Source organism: Papio anubis, chromosome 18 (assembly GCF_008728515.1).
Source record: "Papio anubis isolate 15944 chromosome 18, Panubis1.0, whole genome shotgun sequence".
In the NCBI taxonomy this organism is placed as follows: Eukaryota; Metazoa; Chordata; class Mammalia; order Primates; family Cercopithecidae; genus Papio; species Papio anubis.
The window spans coordinates 2,574,963-2,594,737 of record NC_044993.1 but is presented as its reverse complement, the minus strand read 5'-3'; the positions used below and the strand labels follow the sequence as shown (position 1 = coordinate 2,594,737).

Here is a 19,775-nt window from a genome sequence, read left to right as displayed (position 1 = left end):
CAGGGAGGGGCAGAGGGGACAGCGAGCCCCACCCTAGACGGTCCAGACTGAGGAGGCGCCACAGCCTGAGCCCCAGTGTAAGCCAGGGGGCAGCACTGAGTCCTTCACGCTCGCGCTCTGGGCTCGAAGCAAGACATGGCAGCCCAGGGAGGCCCTGTCCACACTGGCTAAGCACCTTCTAGAACGAGAGGCTGTCTGCAATCATCGTGACTGTTTTAGACCCAACAGCAGCCCTTCTGGGGACCTCACAGCCTATCATGAAGCTTTCCACGCGCTTTCAAAAAGCATTCGAAAAATTTTTTTCTTTACAAAGAAGTAAGTTTACTCTTCATAAAAACCAAGCATTTGTGTGCATTGGTCCTGCGGGAGCCTGGTGGGCGCGGCCATGGCGCGCGCTTACCTGGCCGGTTGAAGTCCATGGACGGCTGTTTGCAGTCCTGGGCGCGGTGACCAGTGGCCCCGCAGTTGTAACAAGACAGGTTCCCGCTCTTTTTGTGACTGGAACCATTGCTACTGCCCACCAGTCCTTGGGTCTGGTACACCCCTGCTGTCCCCGCCATGAAGTTCTGCATGGGTGGCACGGCAAACGTGGACTGCCCGCTCAGGACAGGGTCTGGGGTCCCGCTGCTGCTGTAGGGGGCGTGTACGACAGGGAAGGTGGAGCCGCCGCCGTACTGCTGGGCGCTGACATAGCCGCTGCTGCACATGGGACTGAAGGGCAAGAACGGGAAGGTGAACACGGACGGACCGGAGAACGGGTGCTGGAAGTAGTTGGCGTAGCTGACAGTCAGGCCACTTGAGCCGCAGCTGCCGCTGCAGCCACAGGACGTGCACACGATGCAGCCCGGCGGGGGTGGGGCGGGCTGCGGGGGTGCCGGGGGCTGCTGATGGTGGTGGTGGTGGTGGTGGTTCGGATTCGAGGCAGGAATGTTTCCTGTGGAGCCGCCACCACCACTGTTGCTATAAAAACTGCTTTCAGGGACGGAGGACAGCGCCGGGCTGGAGCTGGGGGCTGGGCAGCTGGGCAACGTGGCCATGTTGGCAAAGGACGTGGAGGGGTGGCTGCTGGGAGAGGCAGTGTTGCTGTTTGCACAGAAGCCACCCTGCAGGGGGCCCACTGGCATACTGCTCATTGCAGAAAAGGCAACTTTGGTGTTGGCTGTATACAGAGCAGTCCGGGGGTTTATTATTGCAGGGGGCACACTTATTTGCACATTATTAGGACAGGAGGTTTGCCCAGAAATGGCAGAATCAGCAGGAACAGATGACGACAGCAGGAGTTTGATAGGCGGACGGGCTGCGTGGAGGACTGTGCTGGGCGTCCCTGTGGCGGCCGTGCTGGTCTCCACCACCAGGGCCGGTTGCTGTGCTGTCTTCAGCACCCTGTCCAGTGTGGATGCATGCACGACTTTGGCCCGGGGACCAAAGGAGACTGTGGGTGACATGGAGCTGCTCTCTGAAAGCCCAGAGAGGACCTGCACAGGCTGGTGGGGTGCAGATGCGGGCAGCACGTCCATCATGGCGCTGCCAAAGCTCTTGTCCACTTTCATGCTGCTTCTTGGTCCAGATCCTTTATTCCTTTCTTCTAGAGACAAAAGTGAGTGCACAGAAGACGAGAGGAGCTTCATGTCCGCGCTGCCTCTTTCCGGCTTGTGCACGGAGTTCAGCATGCGGATGGGTGCGATGTGTGAGGCTGTGCTCAGCATCTGTGGGGGCAGGGGGTGGTGGCCTGATGGATTGGAGCTGGCCTCATTCTGCACAGGGAGAACCTGGGCCGTGGGTCTGGCGGAACTGGAAGTGAAGTGATTCAGGAGCATCACCGGCTTCTCCTTGTCGGAGCTCTCCAAGTGAATCTCCACACCTAGAGAGGGAAACAGAGTGGTCAGTGCCATTCCACAGCCGGGCCAGGTGGAGCCAGCGCCGCGCACGTGCCCTTACGTCTGTCATTCTCTTCGGCGCTGTCGGAGCTCTCTTCCCGGGCCTGCACCCCCATGGGGCTGGAGGAGGAGCTGGAGTACTCGGAGGAGCTGCCTTCCCGGGGCAGCTGGTGATGAGGCTGCTCCACTTCCACCCGCAGCTCTGCAGAAAAGGGCCAGAGGAGCGGCCATCAGCCAGTGCCCCTGCAGCTCAGCCCCGCCCCGTGCCCTGCATCGCACTGTCGGCGGGTGCTCCTTCCAGGGGCACGCAGGGCTCTTAGAGTCAGAAAACGACATGCCGGCCCAGGCCGCATGATGACGGATGCAGCAGAGATTCAAACGGCAGTGCTACTCAACACCCCCTCAGCCAGAGCCCTACCTGACCCCATCATCAACCCCAGAACAATGCCCTGTGAAGGGAACCCCCAGCGAACCACCAGGAACCATCACAACACTACGCGGTGCCCCCTCTCATGAGGCCAGCCGAGTCACGGAGATCTTTCAGTCAAATCACCACTTAAAATCCATCCTGGCAGGTTTTTGTTTGTTTGTTTGTTTTTTCCTCTCCCAAGCCACTGCTCCTCCTGCTATTTCTATTGTGAAGAAAACCTGGCTCCTCTCGTGAGACAACAGAGCAAGCGCGCCAGGTGTCCCACCCTTTCTCAGAGGGGAGGATGAAAACCAAATTGCTGAGATTGCGGGTCCCCCAGAGCAGGAAGGTCCGTGGAGAACCATGTCACTGATGGGTCAACATTAAAGGCACTGACTTAAACGTGGCCTCTGGGCACCAGTCCTGGGGAGGGAGGCAGGCTACTCCCATCTCATTTCTGCTCACCCCTACACACTTGCTCTCACTGTGGCAGTTTCTGGACCTGATCCTTTTGCCCAAGCAACTTCAGAGAGGTGACTGCCCTCTAGCTCCTAAGCCAACTGTCCCTTCGATTTTCTTATGGCAGAGACTATAATAGTTAAAATAATGGAAAATGAGTATAAAGATTTACAAATGTAAAAATCAAATAGGTGTGATTTGAAGTTTAATGATCACAAAGAACACAAGGCCCCCCCTGTGTGTGAGTAACCCACCTGCCCGGCACACCGGCCCCCCTGTGTGTGAGCCATCTGCCCAGCACACCCTTGTTCACCTGCTGCGTGGCTGCCCCGCCCCGACTGCACGGGCCCGACGTGGCTGGTGGGGGGCACTCGAGCCACACCACTGCTGGTGACCAGCGACGGCGCCGAGGGGTTCAGACACCGTCTCTCTGACTTCTCCCTGTGAAATAATCAAGCACAGGAACAAGTGAGCACTGCCTCCCGGTGCTGCATCACATGCAGCTTCAAGACGGGCCTACTCCACACCACAGGGCAATTCCCTCCAGATCATCAAGGCAAGAAAGGAAATCATTCTGATTGGTCAAATTTACTATAAAGGTCCTTTCCTGTCAAACCTAAAACACATTTGTAGAACTTTAAAAGCATGACTAGGCTGGGCACTGTGGCTCATGCCTGTAATCCCAGCACTTTGGGAGGCCGAGATGGGCAGATCACCTGAGGTCGGGAGTTTGAGATCAGCCTGGCCAATATGGTAAAACCCCGTCTCTACTAAAAATACAGAAAATTAGCTGGGCGTGGTGGCAGGCGCCTGTAATCCCAGCTACTGGGGAGACCGAGGCAAGAGAATCGCTTGAACCCGAGAGGCAGAGGTTGCAGTAAGCCAAGATTGCGCCACCTCACTCCAGCCTGGGCACGACAGAGCGAGACTCCATCTCAAAAAAAATAAAATAAATGAAATAAATAAATAAAAGCATAACTAAGGCCTGGATCAGCAAGAGAAAGTAATCCAATCACTGGTATTTAGCACGGGAAGCCCTAGCACTCCATTTGGCCGGTGAGAAATGGAAATAAATGCAGGTTCCAAAACCCACTTCGCACTCACTTTTCCAGCTCCAGCTGGGTCTTGAGCTTCTTCTTTGCCCCCATGGTGAGAGACTCAAATTTATTCAGATCTTCTTCAGTAAGGCTCAAAAACTTGCACAGAAAAAACAAATTACAAAGTTACTGAGACGTAAGTAGGACTCTGAGAACAAAGAACTTGGAGTTGAATTCAGTACATTTATTCTACCTCTGGGATATGCAAACAGACCCAGCTGAACTCGGCAGTCACAGGCTGGAGAACCCCAGACCGTTTACGTGCTAAATGACTTGGTGTCAACGGTTCAACGCCAAGACATGGTTCTGAGCAAGAGTGTCCCCAGCCCCTCTAAGGCACCTTCTGTGCAGGCCGCGTAGATGGGTGCACCACCTCACAGGCTGCTGGCTCTGCCAAAGGCACCCACTTGCCCTCTGCTCTGTGAGTAAGTACCAGCAGGTACATGCTTTGGGGCAGGTGACTAAAGGAAACATCTCGCCTAAGTCACAGTTTCAACCGCCGTGGAGATGCGAGTTATGATAGCGTGCCACCCTCCCCCCTCCCCAGGACAGCCCCATCATAATGCAGTCCCTTCAGAACTCACCACCCTCTGCGGGATGGTCTTTTTTTTTTTTTTGAGACGGAGTCTCACTCTGCCGCCCAGGCTGGAGTGCAGTGGTGTGATCTCGGCTCACTGCAAGCTCCGCCTCCCGGGTTCACGCCATTCTCTGCCTCAGCCTCCCGAGTAGCTGGGGTTACAGGCACCCACCACCACGTCCGGCTAATTTTTGTATTTTTAGTAGAGACGGGGTTTCACCATGTTGGCCAGGCTGGTCTTGAACTCCTGACCTCAGATGATCCACCTGCCTTGGGCTCCCAAAGTGCCGGGATTACAGGCGTGAGCCACCGCGCCCGGCCAGGGATGACAGCAACTTTGTCAGGTAGCAAGTGATCCAGAAAAGCAGATGCCGTCCGCACCGAGTGGTAGTGTGGTTACTCCATTGTGCAGGCTGGTGCCACACAAACACACCAGCCTCTACTTTTCATGTTATTTCCTAACACGATCTGTGATTTAGGCGATCTCAGTGCAAACAGAAGAATAAAACATTTAAAACTAATTATGAACAAGGTTAGTAAAATCTCTGCTTTTTAAGATTCACAAATCCTTGGCCAGGCACGGTGGCTCATGCCTGTAATCCCAGCACTGTGGGAGACTGAGGCAGGGGACTATGAGTCAGGAGTTCGAGACTAGCCTGGTCAACATAGTGAAACCCCGTTTCTACTAAAAATATAAAATATTAGCCAGGTGTGGTGGTGGGCACCTGTAATCCCAGCTACTCACAGGAGGCTGAGGCAGGAGAATCGCTTGAACCCAGGAGGTGGAGGTTGCAGGGAGCCGAGATCTCACCATTGTACTCCAGCCTGGGTGACAGTGCGAGTCTCCCTCTCCAAAAAAAAAAAAAAAACAAAGATTCACAAACCCTAAACAGAGGGTATTACAAATATCCTTACAATTTGGATTTAACTATGTAGTAAAAGCTTGATTTGTAGGTTCCATTGTAGATTTTTCGAGAAATGAAATTTTTACATAGATAAAAGCCACCAAGCCGGTTTGCCCAGCAGAGGGAGTACAGAGCTCAAATACCTTGTATGGGTTTAATCCAGTTTTATCAGTGACATCAAGACTTAAGAAATCTCAGAATTTTTTTACCAGTGAAAACATGTTCCTCATAAGAATTCTCTAGGTGTGACTGCTCGGAAGATGTAAAATGCACCCACTCCTCTGGATCGGGCCCGCCGCAGCGTCTGCGCCAGCTATGCCAAGAGGCGTCTAAAAGGGGCACCGTGCCAGAGGTCAGGATTTCTGTCCACAGCAGGGCTCTGGGGACGGACTGTCCCTCATGTCACGCAGAGCATCTAGTTTGTGAAGGTCTGGAAGCACCTAGAAAAGCTGTCTGTTTACAACACGTCCTGTTTGTCTGGCTGCAGCTGCAGGCAGCCTCTGCAAAGCCCACTCACTGTCCCCTGCAAGAACAGGCGGTGTGCCTCGGCCTCCCTACTTCTTCCACCTTGTGTTGGTTTTAGAAACTCAATTCCCCCAGGGAGGTCTTGAGAAAACAATCTGTATGGCCAGCCAGGCAACCGACATACCTTCTCCATGGAGAGCTGCTTAAAGACGGGGTAATACTTGTGCAAACGCAGTTTTCTAAGCCAGTCTAGAATCCCGTTCTGCTCCTGGGTCTGAGGGGTCTGCAGACTGGAAGGCATGAGGATGGCAGGTGATGTGTCCATCTGGGTCCGGTAGGCCAGGGCTGAGCCCGCGCTGCCCGCATGGGAGCAGTGGGGCAAGGGGGCGGCTGAGCCGGCCGGGTGCTGCCCGTGGTGCTGGGCTCCGCTCTGTGAGGACGGGATACCAGCCACTCCACACACAGGCCTGTGGGACAGGGGCAGAAGGGGCACAGAGAGACTGTGGCTGCTTCCACAACCACAGACTCCACCAAAGACCTCACTTCTAGGCCCTTCTGTGCCAGCCTCTGCCTCTTGGCCTGCCCTGCTGTCACAGGCCACCCTGAACTGCAAACACTGGTGTGCTATGACTGCCCTCCCTCCCCAACCACCTTTCTGCAGCTAAGATTTCTGTAGTGCATGCCTGTGCACAGGTGCGCATACAGGCAGCTGTGCAGATACACACATATGCCTCTGCCTGTGCTGGGGAGTATCAATCTACTTGTTTGCACACACGTGTATTATATATGTGTACGTATCTGTCATCACCAGACTTCTCGTTTAGCTGCTAAGTTTCTGTTACTTGTACTTTTTGAAAACATGCTACTCCAGTTAAGTATTTCTGTTACTTCTGAGTCACAGAATGACACTGATAAATCATAAATCAAAATAGACTACTAAATCTTTAATATTCAAATACAATTTTTTTAGAAGAGTAAAACGTAGAAAGCTAGAAGGTGTGACCAGCACTCCACTCTGGCCTTGCTCCTTAACTGCAAAGTCAACACCCGCCGACTGGGCACTTACCCCACCCCGACACCAGGAGGATGCCAGTCTGCTCCTCGAGACCTTGCGCCCAGACTACATCTCGAGACTCCCTTTTGCGGTGCGTGTGCACCTATCTGTGACAGCCCACCTCACTGTCAGTGTGTTGCCGGCACGCGACTGCAGCCACCCAGGGCCCGTGCTGACAGAGGACGCTCCTCAGGAACATGACCCTATGCTTCCGGGAGCAGGCTTCTCACAGCCAGGTTCTAGGAAATTCTGGTTTCCTAGGTCTGGGACGGGGCCCAGGACCTTGCACTGGGGAGGAGTCCCTGGGAATTCTGATTCCAGTGGCTCAGAGAACTCTTGTTTTTGGAAATCGTAAATTGAATCATCTCTACCCAATTCTTCTCAGTATCATCCAAGACTCAACTTCAGCATGACTTAATTCTAGAAATAACTTTACACAGAACTCAAAGTAAACCTCGTAAAATGCTTATTTGAAATGTGCTGGTTACACAGATTTCTCACCTTCCAGACACGCCCATCACGGTACCTACTTTAGAAAGGGAGGGGTTGCCAGGACCTATAAATTTAAAAATAAATACCATTAAAATTTATAGACAATGAAAATATTTGTTTTATTTTATTATTTTTTTTGAGACAGTGTTTTGCTCTTGTTGCCCAGGCTGGAGTGCAATGATGCAATCTCGGCCCACCACAACCTCTGTCTCCCGGGTTCAAGTGATTCTCCTGCCTTAGCCCCCCGAGTAGCTGGGATTACAGGCACCCACCACCACGCCTGGCTAATTTTGTATTTTTTTACATTTTATTTTGGAGACAGAGTTCTTGCTCTGTCACCCAGGCTGGAGTGCAGTTGGCGTGATCTCAGCTCAAGGAAAACCTCCACCTCCTGGGTTCAAGTGATTTTTCTGCCTCGGCCTCCCAAGTAGCTGGGACTACAGGCATGCATCACCACACCCAGCTAATTTTTTTGTATTTTTAGTAGACACGGGGTTTCACCATATTGTCCAGGCTGCTCTTGAACTCCTGACCTTGTGATCCACCTGCCTCAGCCTCCCAAAGTGCTGGGATTACAGGCATGAGCCACCGCGCCCGGCCTAATTTTGTATTTTTAGTAGAGACAGGGTTTCTCCATGTTGGTTAGGCTGGTCTTGAACTGCCGACATCAGGTGATCCGCCTGCCTCAGCCTCCCAAAGTGCTGGAATTACAAGCATGAGCCACCGCGCCCAGTCGTTTTTTTGTTGTTGATTTTTAAAAAATTTTTATTTAATCGGCCGGGCATGGTGGCTCACGTCTGTAATTCCAGCACTTTGGGAGGACAAGGCAGGCGGATCACAAGGTCAGGAAATCAAGACCATCCTGGCTAACACGGTGAAATCCCATCTCTACTAAAACTACAAAAAATCAGCTGGGTGTGGCAGCTACAGACCTGTAATAGCCACTTGGGAAGCTGGAGGTGGAGAATGGCATGAACCCGAAAGGCAGAGTTGCAGTAAGTCGAGACAGCCACCGCACCCAGCCTGGCGCGAGAGCAAGACTCATCTCAAAAAAAAAATTTTTGAGACGGAGTTCATGCTGTGTCACCCAGGCTGGAGTGCAGTGGGCGCCGGGACCTCGCTCACCTCGTAAGCTCCGGCCTCCCCAGGTTCACGCCATTCTCCTGCCTCAGCCTCCGAAAGAAGTTGGGACTACAGGCTCTCGGCCACCACTCTCCTCGGGCTAGTTTTTGCATTTTAGTAGAGACGGCTCACCCAATGTTAGCCTGGATGGTCTCATCTCCTGACCTCAGGATCCACCCGCCCTGCCTCCCAAAGTAAAGTTGATTACAGGCTTGAGCCAATACTACCGCCAAAAGTACTTTTTATTTAATCATATTTTATAAACTCACATGGACTCTGAAGCTGCTGGGGGGGGGAGGAAGTGCTGAGAAACCTCCTGACATGGTCATTTTTCAACACGTGAGAAGGTAATGAGGCCAGGTACCTAAAAAGCAAACAAGTGGTCTTACCAGCATGAAAATGGCATTCCTGCTGACACATTGAAAGAAAAAAATTTAATTTTTAATCAAGAGAAATGTGTATTAGAGGAAAAACCCGGAAGTGCCAGAGCCTCATATTCTTCCTGCTTTAAATCAACTGAGTTCTTGCCTGATTGCCACTCCTTCTTCAAGCCCTTCCCCTCCATGCTGCATCCATGGTCACCAAGGCCGACGACAGGAGTCATGCCCTGTGATACGAGATCAGTGCCACCCACCATCAGCCAGAAAGGGGCTTGGACATTGGTCCCCAGGGCACCGGCAGCAGCACGTTTACAGAACTGGTAGGCCATGTTACTGCGTGTGCCACGTGAACCAAGACACAATCGAGGGTCCAGAGAAACTGTTTAAGAGACGCCAATTTTATCTGGGAATAGTCTCAACCTTGGACTACAGGATGGAAATAGCAGCCCAGGATTATTTCACAGGACTGCCAAAGCCCACGAAGTGGTGGGACCCGCCCTGGAATTCCCTTCCTCATACACTCAGAAACACCCTTAGCTTACTGAGGGCTCCTGAATCCTCCAGAACTAATGGAAATCCCTAGAGGCCAAGTAGAGACCCAGGTCCAGGTGGCTACACGTCCTCCCAGAGCTCCTTGGAGGACTATGACACTGACCATGGGACCAGCCTGTCCCTGCCCGCTGTGGACACACTGGGCGCCTGGTAAGGGCCTCACCTCAGGCCTGAGTCCAGATCCACGTGGTTTCGCTCCACATAAAATGCATCCGGACCAGCTAAGCAAGGAATGAGTTTCTCCAAGTTCTCTTCAGGGTAGAGCTGAGATAGCTGAAAGAGAAGACAAGGCAGAGGAGGTGTGTCCAGATCCATCCGACAGAATTCCGCTACTGCAGGAAAACCTGGGGCAGGTGCTCCATGGTGCCGCCTGCTGGTCTGATATGATTTACACCTACCGTCAGAGCCATTCTGGGGCCCACATCCACATAGGGTGTAGAAAGCCACAAAAGAACATCGCTCTCACAGTGACATCAGGAAAAGCTTCACAATATGCACAATCACAACGTTCCTTGAGCCCATCTGAGAGTTGCGGGGCCCCCAGGTCAACTTAACTTCAAATGGGACCTGCCCCCATGAGAAGCCAGGGCACAAGGCCCCGGTGGCCGCCACACCAGCAGGCCCGGAGAGACACGCTCCGATGGACACACTGCCACAGGCCAATGTGGCCAACAGAAATGCTGGAGCCACAGGTGGGGCAAGTGGGCCCTTTTTCCCAAGTTCTTTTCCGCAGGAGGAGCCAGAGAGAGCCCCATCCCTGGCACCTGGGGACCAGGCACCAGGCCTTGTGCAGTTCCCGGGGCCACTCTCTGGATCTGAGGCAAAACCCTTAAGATGTGGCAGAACAGACAAAAATTGCTCCTGGCCCCAGAGTCCAAACAAAAGCCCCGGTTTTTAAGAGTGGGGCAAGAGTAATACTTCCCTTCCTCTGCCACCAGTCACAAGAAGACCCGCTGCTCCTGGACGAACGGGAAAAGCAAAAGTGCTCTGGCACTGGAGGAGGTCAGCTCCCGCTAGGGAGGGCAAAGTGCTGAGGAAGTGCCGCCCCGAAGCCCAGGCACACAGGCCTGCCCAGGATCAGGCTGGGCTGTGAGAGTGGAGAAAGACCTCGCCCCCACAAGCCCAGCACCAGGCAGCAAACAAGCAGCAGCAGTCTACCCCCGAAAACGGGTCAAGAGGGTAGAGAGTGCCCTGCTGTGTGCCACAGGCCTGCAGGGACGGCTGAAAGCTGGGAGTGAAGCGAAACACCAAAGAAGACCCTCCAGGTAACCGTGACAGCAAGAGAGCCCAGCGCCAGCTCCGTCCTGCCCAGATGGCCTACAGGACCCCACTAAGGGCCTGGCAGAAGAGGTGTTGACCCTTTCCAGGCCACTCTTCTCCGGCTCCACGGTCATCTAAACATGTCTGACATTCAGTCAACATTTGTAAGACATACCAAAAAAAAATTAATAAAGGGGGGAAAAAACTATTGTCAAGAGATAAAGCAACCATTAGAACCAGATTCAGAAATAAGTCAGAAGTGGGACCTATGTGACAGGGACTTTAAACGGCTATGACGGACGTACTAAAGGAACTAGTGAAAATGACAACATGCACGAACAAACGGGAACTTTCAGCAGAGAGATGGAAACTTCATAAACATGCCAAATGGAAAACCTAGGGGGAAAAACACAAAAGAAACCCCTGGCAGTAGAAATGAGGACTTGAGTACACGGACAGGCTCCGCAGCAGCCTGGGCAGAGCTCAGGGAATCGGCTGGCATGGAAATGGGCACAGGAACCACCCAGACGCACACACAGAAACACACAAGTGTGGGAGAGCGGTGGGGCGGCAGCAGTAGGGGTCTGAGGCTTGTGCAGCCTGAGTCCAGGAGAGAGGAGGATGCAGCAGAAGAAATGCTTGAGGAGAAAATGGATAAGAATGTTCCAAAACTAGGCCAAGGTGCGGTGCCTCACGCCTGTAATCCCAGCACTCTGGGAGGCCAAGGAGGGCAGATCACCTGAGGTCAGGAGTTTGAGACCAACCTGGCCAACATGGTGAAACTCTGTCTCTACTTAAAAAAAAATAGCTGGGCATGGTGGTGTGCGCCTGTGATCCCAGAGACTCAGGAGACTAAGGCAGGAGAACTGCTAGATCCCGGAAAGTGGAGGCTGCAGTGAGCCGAGATCGCACCACTGCACTCCAGTCTGGACAACAGAGTGAGACTCCAACTCAAAAGAAAAAAAAAACCACTGAGACAAAAGCCCAATGAGAGGTCAAGGTTCCAGCCAGCATGAGTGGAGTCCAGGGAAGCTGTGTTTAACAAAAGGAGGAACTACACACAGAGGAGAGGAAATTTAGTATTTGAAACACTACAGAAGGAAAAGCAGATTCCCGGGGGGCTGTGTTACCCTCGAAGGCGTGGCACTGTCGTGTTCTTTAATGCCTGAGAGGCCAAAAAGATCAAAGTAATCAGACATCATCCTCACTCCATGTTCTCCTGCAGGATGAGGCCCTTGGCTTTATAATGAAAATGTAAGACTGTCTTTGGAGACATTTACATATGTTATCCCCATTCACAAAGGTGATGCCTGAGATGCATCACTCTGGCTGAGACAATGGTTCACGCTACAGCACAGGTCAGTGGGCCCTAAACATGTGTGCAGTTACATCTGTGTGTACACATGCTTATGTAGGCAAAGAGGCATTTATTTAGTAGTATAACTTTTTGCTCAAATGGTATCTGCTGAACCAGATATTTGTAAAGATAAAGGTGGTGTACACCTGTGGTCTCAGCTACTGGGGAGGCTGAGGTGGGAGGATCACTTGAGCCTCAGGAGGTCAAGGCTGCAGTGAGCTGTGATGGCACCACCACAACTCAGCCTGGGCCAGAGAGCAAGATCTGGTCTCAAAAAAAAAAAAAAAAAAAAAAGGAAAAAGGAAAAGAAGAAAAGAAAAGAAAAGAGAAAAGAGAAGAAAAAAACAGATAACGGTAGAACTAGGTGAAGTCTCTACCCACTGAGCCACCTGAGTGTGCCTCTCTCCCCCAGCCTTTGCCAAGGAAACCTGGGGGGCTGGAAAGTAACAAAAGAAACCAAATGTCCTCATCAGTCACTCACGCCTGGCACATCTCTCAGCGTCATCTCAGTCTCAACAACTGAAGGAGGGATCCGCGGGGTCATGGTCCTGTGCTTGCGGCCACACTCACGTTGGCAGCGGGCCTGGGACTCCACTGTGGGTGGGCAGGAGGCCCTACCCTGCGCATGCTCGCTCGCTAGCTGAAGGCAATGGCCTCTGAAATTACTCCGTGGTATCATCAGCCACTGGGGAATGTGATTCTTTTAATTTTTTTAAGAGCCTGTGATTACCTTACCTTTGAAATAAATTCAGTCACTTCAGAGGAAGATTTGGTTACTGATGTTATTGAAGAATCAGACCATAAGACCTTAAAAACAAACAAACAAACAAAACTTAGAAACAGACGCCACATACTTAGTTCCCAGCACGTGTCCTAGTACGACTGGGGCACAGGTTCAGTCGGCAGCTGAGTCCAGTGGGCTGCACACCTGCTGTGGGAAGCGTCTAAGCATCCCTTGACTTGTTACAAAAAGAACAGTCCCATAGCTCCAGGCCCTCTAAAGTTTAACTTGTTTTGTGCAAATATTCAGATATCACCAAATTACTCGAGTGGGGTCTACAGCTGCCTCCTATAAGTTCCAGAAAATCCCTGACAATTACAATTGCTTGTGTGTGCCCTGTGCAACTTCCTTCCTCAGAGGACCTCCTCTTCTTAGGTGAGCCTACGTGCCTCAGATGCAGGACCGACGCATTCCCAGGGAGCAGCCCTTCAACCAGCAATAAGGGCCGTGGTGCACCCAGGTGCTGTGGGCACACAGTGAGCCCAGGCCCCGCTCTCCGGACACTGCAGAGCTGTGGGGGCAGTGTGAGTCCATTGACAGCAACAGGACAGGGCAGTGATCACTAGGACAGCAGAGGAGGGGTCCAAGGAAGAGCAGTGAAAAGGGCTTTCTGGAGGAGGTTCTGCAACGTCTGGTGTGCCCAGCCCCTGTGAGCATCTGCTTTCCTTCCCAGCATGCGGCAGCGGGCGGTGTCACTGCATGGCTGCCCAGATGCACTCGAAGCTCCCGTGGGGAAGGGCTGGTGTCTTTTTGCTCAGCTTTCCCCCGCTATCACAATGGTCGTCACATGAAGTGCTAACTAAAGCCGGCTGAGGGGGAAGGAGAACGTACTTTTTGCACATTAGAGGGAGTTTCTGCATGGAGAAGAGCTTGGGTTGACTTTTGAAAGGCAAATAAGTTAGCTACAGGAATGAGATGGACAGAGGGGATGGTCTGAGATGACAGGGAGGAGGCCAGGTCAGGAAGGGACAAGCACCAAATGCAAACTATACTCAAGTCCACAAGAAGCCAGGGGATTTCAAGTCGGCAAATAAAATGACCAAATATATTATAAGTAAGAAAATGTTGTATTAACAATGATTTAGAGCAAAGAGAGCTCACAGGCACCCAAACCACCTCTGCTCCCTCACCCACACCCACAGGCGGAGTCCAGCCCGTCCAGCCCGAGGCATCCACCCTCCTGTCTGCTGAAACTCAGGTCAGTCTTGTCACATCACGCAGCAGTCACTCCTGGGTCTGTTTCAACATGCTCTCGTAACACACAGGCCAGTTGAGGGAAGGGCCAGCTCTTCTTCACCGGAACCCCAGTGCCTACCAGAATTCATCAAGGTAAGCACCAGCGTCCTTGGAACTGACAGCTGCAAGGTGTACACCTTGCCACCCAGAATCTTCCACACCTAAAATGAAAATGCTTGAGGCCAGGCGCGGTGGCTCATGCCTGTAATCCCAGCACTTTGGGAGGCTGAGGTGAGCGGATCACCTGAGGTCAGGAGTTCCAGACCAGCCTGACCAATATGGAGAAACCCCGTCTCTACTAAAAATACAAAATTAGCCGGGTGTGGTGGCGGGCACCTATTAATCCCAGCTACTCAGGGGGCTGAGGTGGGAGAATTGCTTGAATCCAAGAGGTGGAGGTTGCAGTGAGGCCTCCAGGCTGGGCAACAAGAGCGAAACTCCATCTCAAAAAAAGAAGAGGGGAGGGGAGGGGAGAGGAGAGAAGGGAATGCTTGAGCTATTTCTCTGCCTGAAATATTAAAATCCTTCAACACTAAAAATCTTGGGGATAGGTTCCTAAGCTGCTCCCCACACAGAACTCCAAGAACACCGCCAACGATGGGCGCAAACCCCTGCCATGCAGATGCCTGGCCCCCGTGCTGCTGACAGCGTGTATCTTTCAAGGTAAAGCGTGTCATAGAAAACGTCTCCTCTGCACAGCTCTTACACCTGCCTCTAGGCTGAATCTTTCCTATGGCGCCCTAACCCAGGGAAAACGTGAAATCCAACACCCCAATGATACAACGTGGCATGGACAGATCATCTGATGTTGAAATAGACAACCTGCTTTTCCAACAGTTACGCACTTTAATTACGCATAACTCTTCTACTTTGTGTTCGGATACATTTTTCTCCGACTTGCAGGTGTACCTCACATTTCTCCCTAAGGCTGTCAGAAAGTGAGCACTGGAAACATAGACCACACGATCAGGCGGAGACCAGCCCATGTCACTCTGCAGGTGATGCTGGCTGATGGCTAAGCTGCAGCAGCTGCACGATCCAGACCCGGCCAAGCCTTTACCTCACCTGCCCACTTGCCCCGGAGCGCCAGGAGGCAAACCGGCCACTGGAGGGGTGTGGGGGCAGGAAGAGCATCCTCTTGTCATGCCTGCCTGACCTGTACTATGGAGACACGTGTCCAACCAAACTCACAAGCATCCATGGCCAGCTACCTCATTACTTTACATTTCACCAAGAAAAAGTGCTGCCAATTAGATTCTGGCACAGCATTTTCTATCACATCCCTGAAGAGCTACTTAGTCTTATCTGGATGAATTTTAACGCATCTTAATCATACCCCAAAGCCAAATGTGCACACAGCCCATGCATGCTCAGGACATCTTCACATGCAGAGTCTAGTTCCTCCGACTCACTGTGCACTGGCTCTGAACATCAGCGTTTTTCTACACAGTCTCCCCATCCGGAGCCCCTGAAGCCACACGGCCTCATTCTGCACAAGAAAAGGCTCTGCCAGGCATCCCTGGGGGCAGGGTCTAGCCACACCCTTAAAGGGACAGGCAGCCCAGTACCCCTCAGATCTGAGGAGAGCCAAGGCCCAGCACAGAGACAGGCAAAGCCAGCAGGGAGAACACAGCAGCCGAGGGAAAGCATGGACTCTTTCTAAGAAAACTAAAAAATTTTCATCGATACTCTTACTAAGCTAAGAGAAAAAGGCATATCCGAGAACAGGATGCTATGAAAAAAGAACTGTCAGAGCTCAAGAGTTCTCTGAAATGAAAACCAGGCAGTAGGAATGAAATGCTCAACTAAAGACAGGAAGAGGCAGCCGTCCACAGAGCAGAACGAAAACCCGACAGGAGGCGGGCTCGCATGCACACCAGAGGAGTTCCAGCCAATGGGGGAAGATGTGGGGGAAGCAGCAGTTTTCTAAGTCCTTGTGAATAAGCAAACAAAAAGACATGAAAACAACCCAGAATCTACCACTCAGCTCTGCCAAGGGTCGCCTTCTGCAGCCACACTCATCACCACAGGTCCCCTAACCTTAGAAGGCAGGGTCGGCCCAGTGCCTGCTGCTCTGGCAACACCTGAGGAGTCCCTGGGCCCTCTACCGTGCACATGCACACGTGCTGAAAACAGAGACTCAGGGAAACCTCACTTGCCAGGACTCCTTCTTTGCTAATAGTGACTGACAGCTTACTCAGAACAGTGAATGTTGCTCGGGGTATGACTTTTTATTTTTGAGACAGAGTTTTGCTCCGTTGCCCAGGCTGGAGCACAGTGGTGCGATCTCAGCTCCACTGCAAGCTCCGCCCGCGGGTTCAAGTGATCCTTGTGCCTCAGCCACCCAAGTGAAAAAATAAACTTTCAAAGAAAAGATAACATTAAAATAATGTCTGGGTGACTTTAAAGGATGGTTTAATAAGAGTTGTTTATTAGTATTGTTTCATAATTTTTTTTCTTTTTTGAGACAAGGTCTCTCACTGTCCCCCAAGTTGGAGTGCAGTGGCATGATCTTGGCTCACTGCAGCCTTGACCTCCCAGGCTTGAGTGATCCTCCCACCTCAGCCTCCTCGGTAGCTGGGAATATAGGTGAGTGCCACAATGACCGACAAATTTTTGTATTTTTTTGCAGTGATGGGGTTTCACCATGTCACCCAGGCTGGCTCAAGCGATCCGCCTGCCTCAGCCTCCCAAAGTGTTGGGATTACAGGTGTGAGCCACTGCCCTTGGCCTCTTTTTTTTTTTTTTTTTTTTTTAAGAGACGGGGCTCGCTGTGTTGCCCAGGCTGGTCGCAGTCTCCCGGCCTCCAGGTGATGCTCCTGCCTCAGCTGCCTACATGCTGATTTTATATCAAAAATGTTCCATCATTTGCTTCCTGCTTATTGATTTGATTTCCTCAGCAACTAGGAACTAGCAATTATAATTTCAGCAACATCAAAACCAGCTCCATAGAAAAAAATCTTGTACATCTTGAAATCATCTTAATCTAGTTACGTACATCTTCCTTAAAACAGTAACCTTTCATTTGTATGCTGGAAAACGATACATAAAAATTAAAACGACGGTGGCTCAAGCCTGTAATCCCAGCACTTTGGGAGGCCGAGACGGGTGGATCATAGGTTAGGAGATCGAGACCATCCTGGCTAACACGGTGAAACCCCGTCTCTACTAAAAAATACAAAAAACTAGCCGGGCGAGGTGGCGGGCGCCTGTAGTCCCAGTTACTCGGGAGGCTGAGGCAGGAGAATGGCGGGAACCCGGGAGGCGGAGCTTGCAGTGAGCTGAGATCCAGCCACAGCACTCCAGCCTGGGCGACAGAGCGAGACTCCGTCTCAAAAAAAAAAAAAAAAAAATTAAAACGAGAAACAAGGCTGAGAAAATCAGTGGGGCAGGAAGAAGTTATTTATTTCTCCCTGAATAAGTGAAAGTTTTCAGAAAAAAATGTTTCTTTGATTCTTGCCATACTGTTGGCAACAGACTGTTCTACCTCACTGAAGTACAGCAGACATTCCTATGAATGCTGTTTTATTGCTGTAGTCACAGTATAATCGCTATTTATTTCCACTTACAAAGGACAACTTAAAGGACAACTTGATTTTCATTAGTCAAGGTTCTATGGACAAAAGGAAAAGTTTGAATCTTCAAGTATTTTTTTTTTAACAAAAAGAGCTGTAATGAATTATAACTGACGATGAACTGCACGTATTGAAAGGGGTCCATGTGCTGTTCTGATCTGAGGGCACCTGTGAGCCACGCCCCACCACAGCAGGGAGCATCACCCCTGAGGTGTCCCCCAGGCCCTCCCCAGGAAACCACTGACTGCTTTCTGTTGCTACAGATAAGTCTGCATTTTCTAGAATTTTATGTAACTGGACTCATACACGGACTCACCGAGTACATACTTTTTGGAAGGAGTCGTCTAGTTTCTTTCACACAACACGAGATTCATGCATCTCGCTGAGCATCTCAGTTGTCCATTCTGAGACCACTCAGCATTACTGCCGGGTGGTAGGTATTCCACTGCGTGGACGTAACACCAGGGCTGGCCTGTCCACGCGTCCGTCAACGGGTATCTCGGTTGTTTACAGTCTTGGAATGTTACAAACAAAGCTGCTATAAACACTCTTGCACGAATCTTTTATGAACATGTGCTTAATTCCCCCAGGGTAAATATCTAGGCTGGAACTTACAGGTCACACTTTTTAAGAAACTGCCAAACTGTCTTCCGAAGTGGCTGCCCCATTTCCCATTCCCACCATCAGTGAATCAGGGAATGTGATTCCAGCTCCTCCACACCGCAGCCTGAGGTGGGTGGGGTCAGCGTTTTTCATTTGAGTATTTCAAGAGGTGTGCGTGCTCTTTCACTGTGGGACTTGGCATTTTCCTAATGATGAGGATGGTGACTATCTTTTCACATGTGTTTATTTGCCACCTATGTATCTTCCTTGGCAAATCATCTTTTTTTTTTTTCTTTGTGGAGACAGGGTCTCACTGTTGCCCAGGCTGGTCTTGAACTCCTGGCCTCAAGGGATACTCCTGCCTCGGTCTCCCAAGTAGCTGGAACTGCAGGCATGTGTCTACACCTGGCAGAACTCTCAAAACTTTTAAGAGGAAGCAACTTGTTGGGCATGGAGGCTCATGCCTGGGATCCCAGCAACCCTAGGAGTCCAGGACAGGAGGATCCCTTGAGGCAAGAGTTCAAGACCAGCCAGAAGCAGATACCATCTTTTTTTTTTTTTTTTTTTTTTTTTGAGACAGGTTTTGCTTTTGTTGCTCAGGCTGGAATGCAGGAGCATGATCTTGGCTCACTGCAACCTCCACCTCCTGGCTTCAAGCGATTCTCCTGCCTCAGCCTCCCAAGCAGCTGGGATTACAGGTGCAGCTACCACGCCCAGCTATTTTTTCTATTTTTACTAGAGACAGGGTTTTGTCATTTTGGCTAGGCAGATCTCAGACTCCTAACCTCAGGTGATTCGTCCACCTTGGCCTCCCAAAGTGCTGGGATTACAGGCGTGAGCCACCGCGCCCGGCCGGAGACCCCATCTCTTAAAAAGAAAGTTTTGAGAATTCTTTATACATTCTGAATATATAAATCCTTCATCAGCTACACAACTTGCAAATATTTTCTCCTCATCTGAGCCTTTTCATTCTCTTCATAGTGTCTGTCAAAGAGAAAGTTTTAAACTTTAATATATTCTAATTCATTGATTTTGTCTTTTATGGATGTTTTTGGCACTGTATCTCAGAAATCCTTACCTAATTTAAATCACAAAGTTTGTTTTCTCCTAGCAGTTTTGTTTTGGGTTTACATTTAGGTCTCCGATCACTTCTGAGTTAATGTGGTGTAAGGACTGCGGCGGGAGGCAAGGCTCGCTTCTCCTGCGTATGGATGTCTGTTCCAGGGTGTCTGCTGAAAAGAGCATCCTTTCTTCACGGCACTCCTTCAGACCCCGCATGTGTGTGTCAGTCTGTCTGGGGCCTATTCTGTCCCACTCCTCTGTTCTGCCTTCCCTTCTGCTACCTCATGGCGCTGTGATCCTGCTGTTTCAGAAGTCTTGAAATCAGGTAGTGCGAGTCTTCCAATTTGTTTCTTCTTTTCAAAATTAACTACTCTAGTTCTTCCCATATCGCTTTAACTTGATTTTTTTTTTTTTTTTTTTGAGATGGAGTCTCGCTTTGTTGTCAAGGCTGGAGTACAGTGGTGCAATCTCAGCTCACTGCAACCTCTGCCTCCTGGGTTCAAGCAATTCCC

At 51.0% G+C, this 19,775-nt stretch overlaps 1 protein-coding gene across 2 annotated transcripts in view; it reads right to left on the bottom strand.

Moving 5' to 3' along the window:
* Nucleotides 1-19,775, bottom strand: part of ZCCHC14 (zinc finger CCHC-type containing 14) — a 90,593-nt gene that overhangs the window by 5,206 nt on the left and 65,612 nt on the right. For both annotated transcript variants that reach the window (XR_641725.4, XM_003917284.5), the window contains exons 4-12: nucleotides 12,742-12,813; nucleotides 9,553-9,662; nucleotides 8,727-8,821; nucleotides 7,345-7,399; nucleotides 5,974-6,256; nucleotides 3,850-3,941; nucleotides 3,059-3,186; nucleotides 1,939-2,079; nucleotides 401-1,861 (exon numbers count right to left, since the gene is read on the bottom strand). Coding sequence is in view for 1 of the 2 variants with exons in the window: in XM_003917284.5 (XP_003917333.3) it covers nucleotides 401-1,861; nucleotides 1,939-2,079; nucleotides 3,059-3,186; nucleotides 3,850-3,941; nucleotides 5,974-6,256; nucleotides 7,345-7,399; nucleotides 8,727-8,821; nucleotides 9,553-9,662; nucleotides 12,742-12,813 (2,437 nt within the window). In the remaining variant the exon portion in view is untranslated. The remainder of the gene's footprint in view (nucleotides 1-400; nucleotides 1,862-1,938; nucleotides 2,080-3,058; nucleotides 3,187-3,849; nucleotides 3,942-5,973; nucleotides 6,257-7,344; nucleotides 7,400-8,726; nucleotides 8,822-9,552; nucleotides 9,663-12,741; nucleotides 12,814-19,775) is intronic.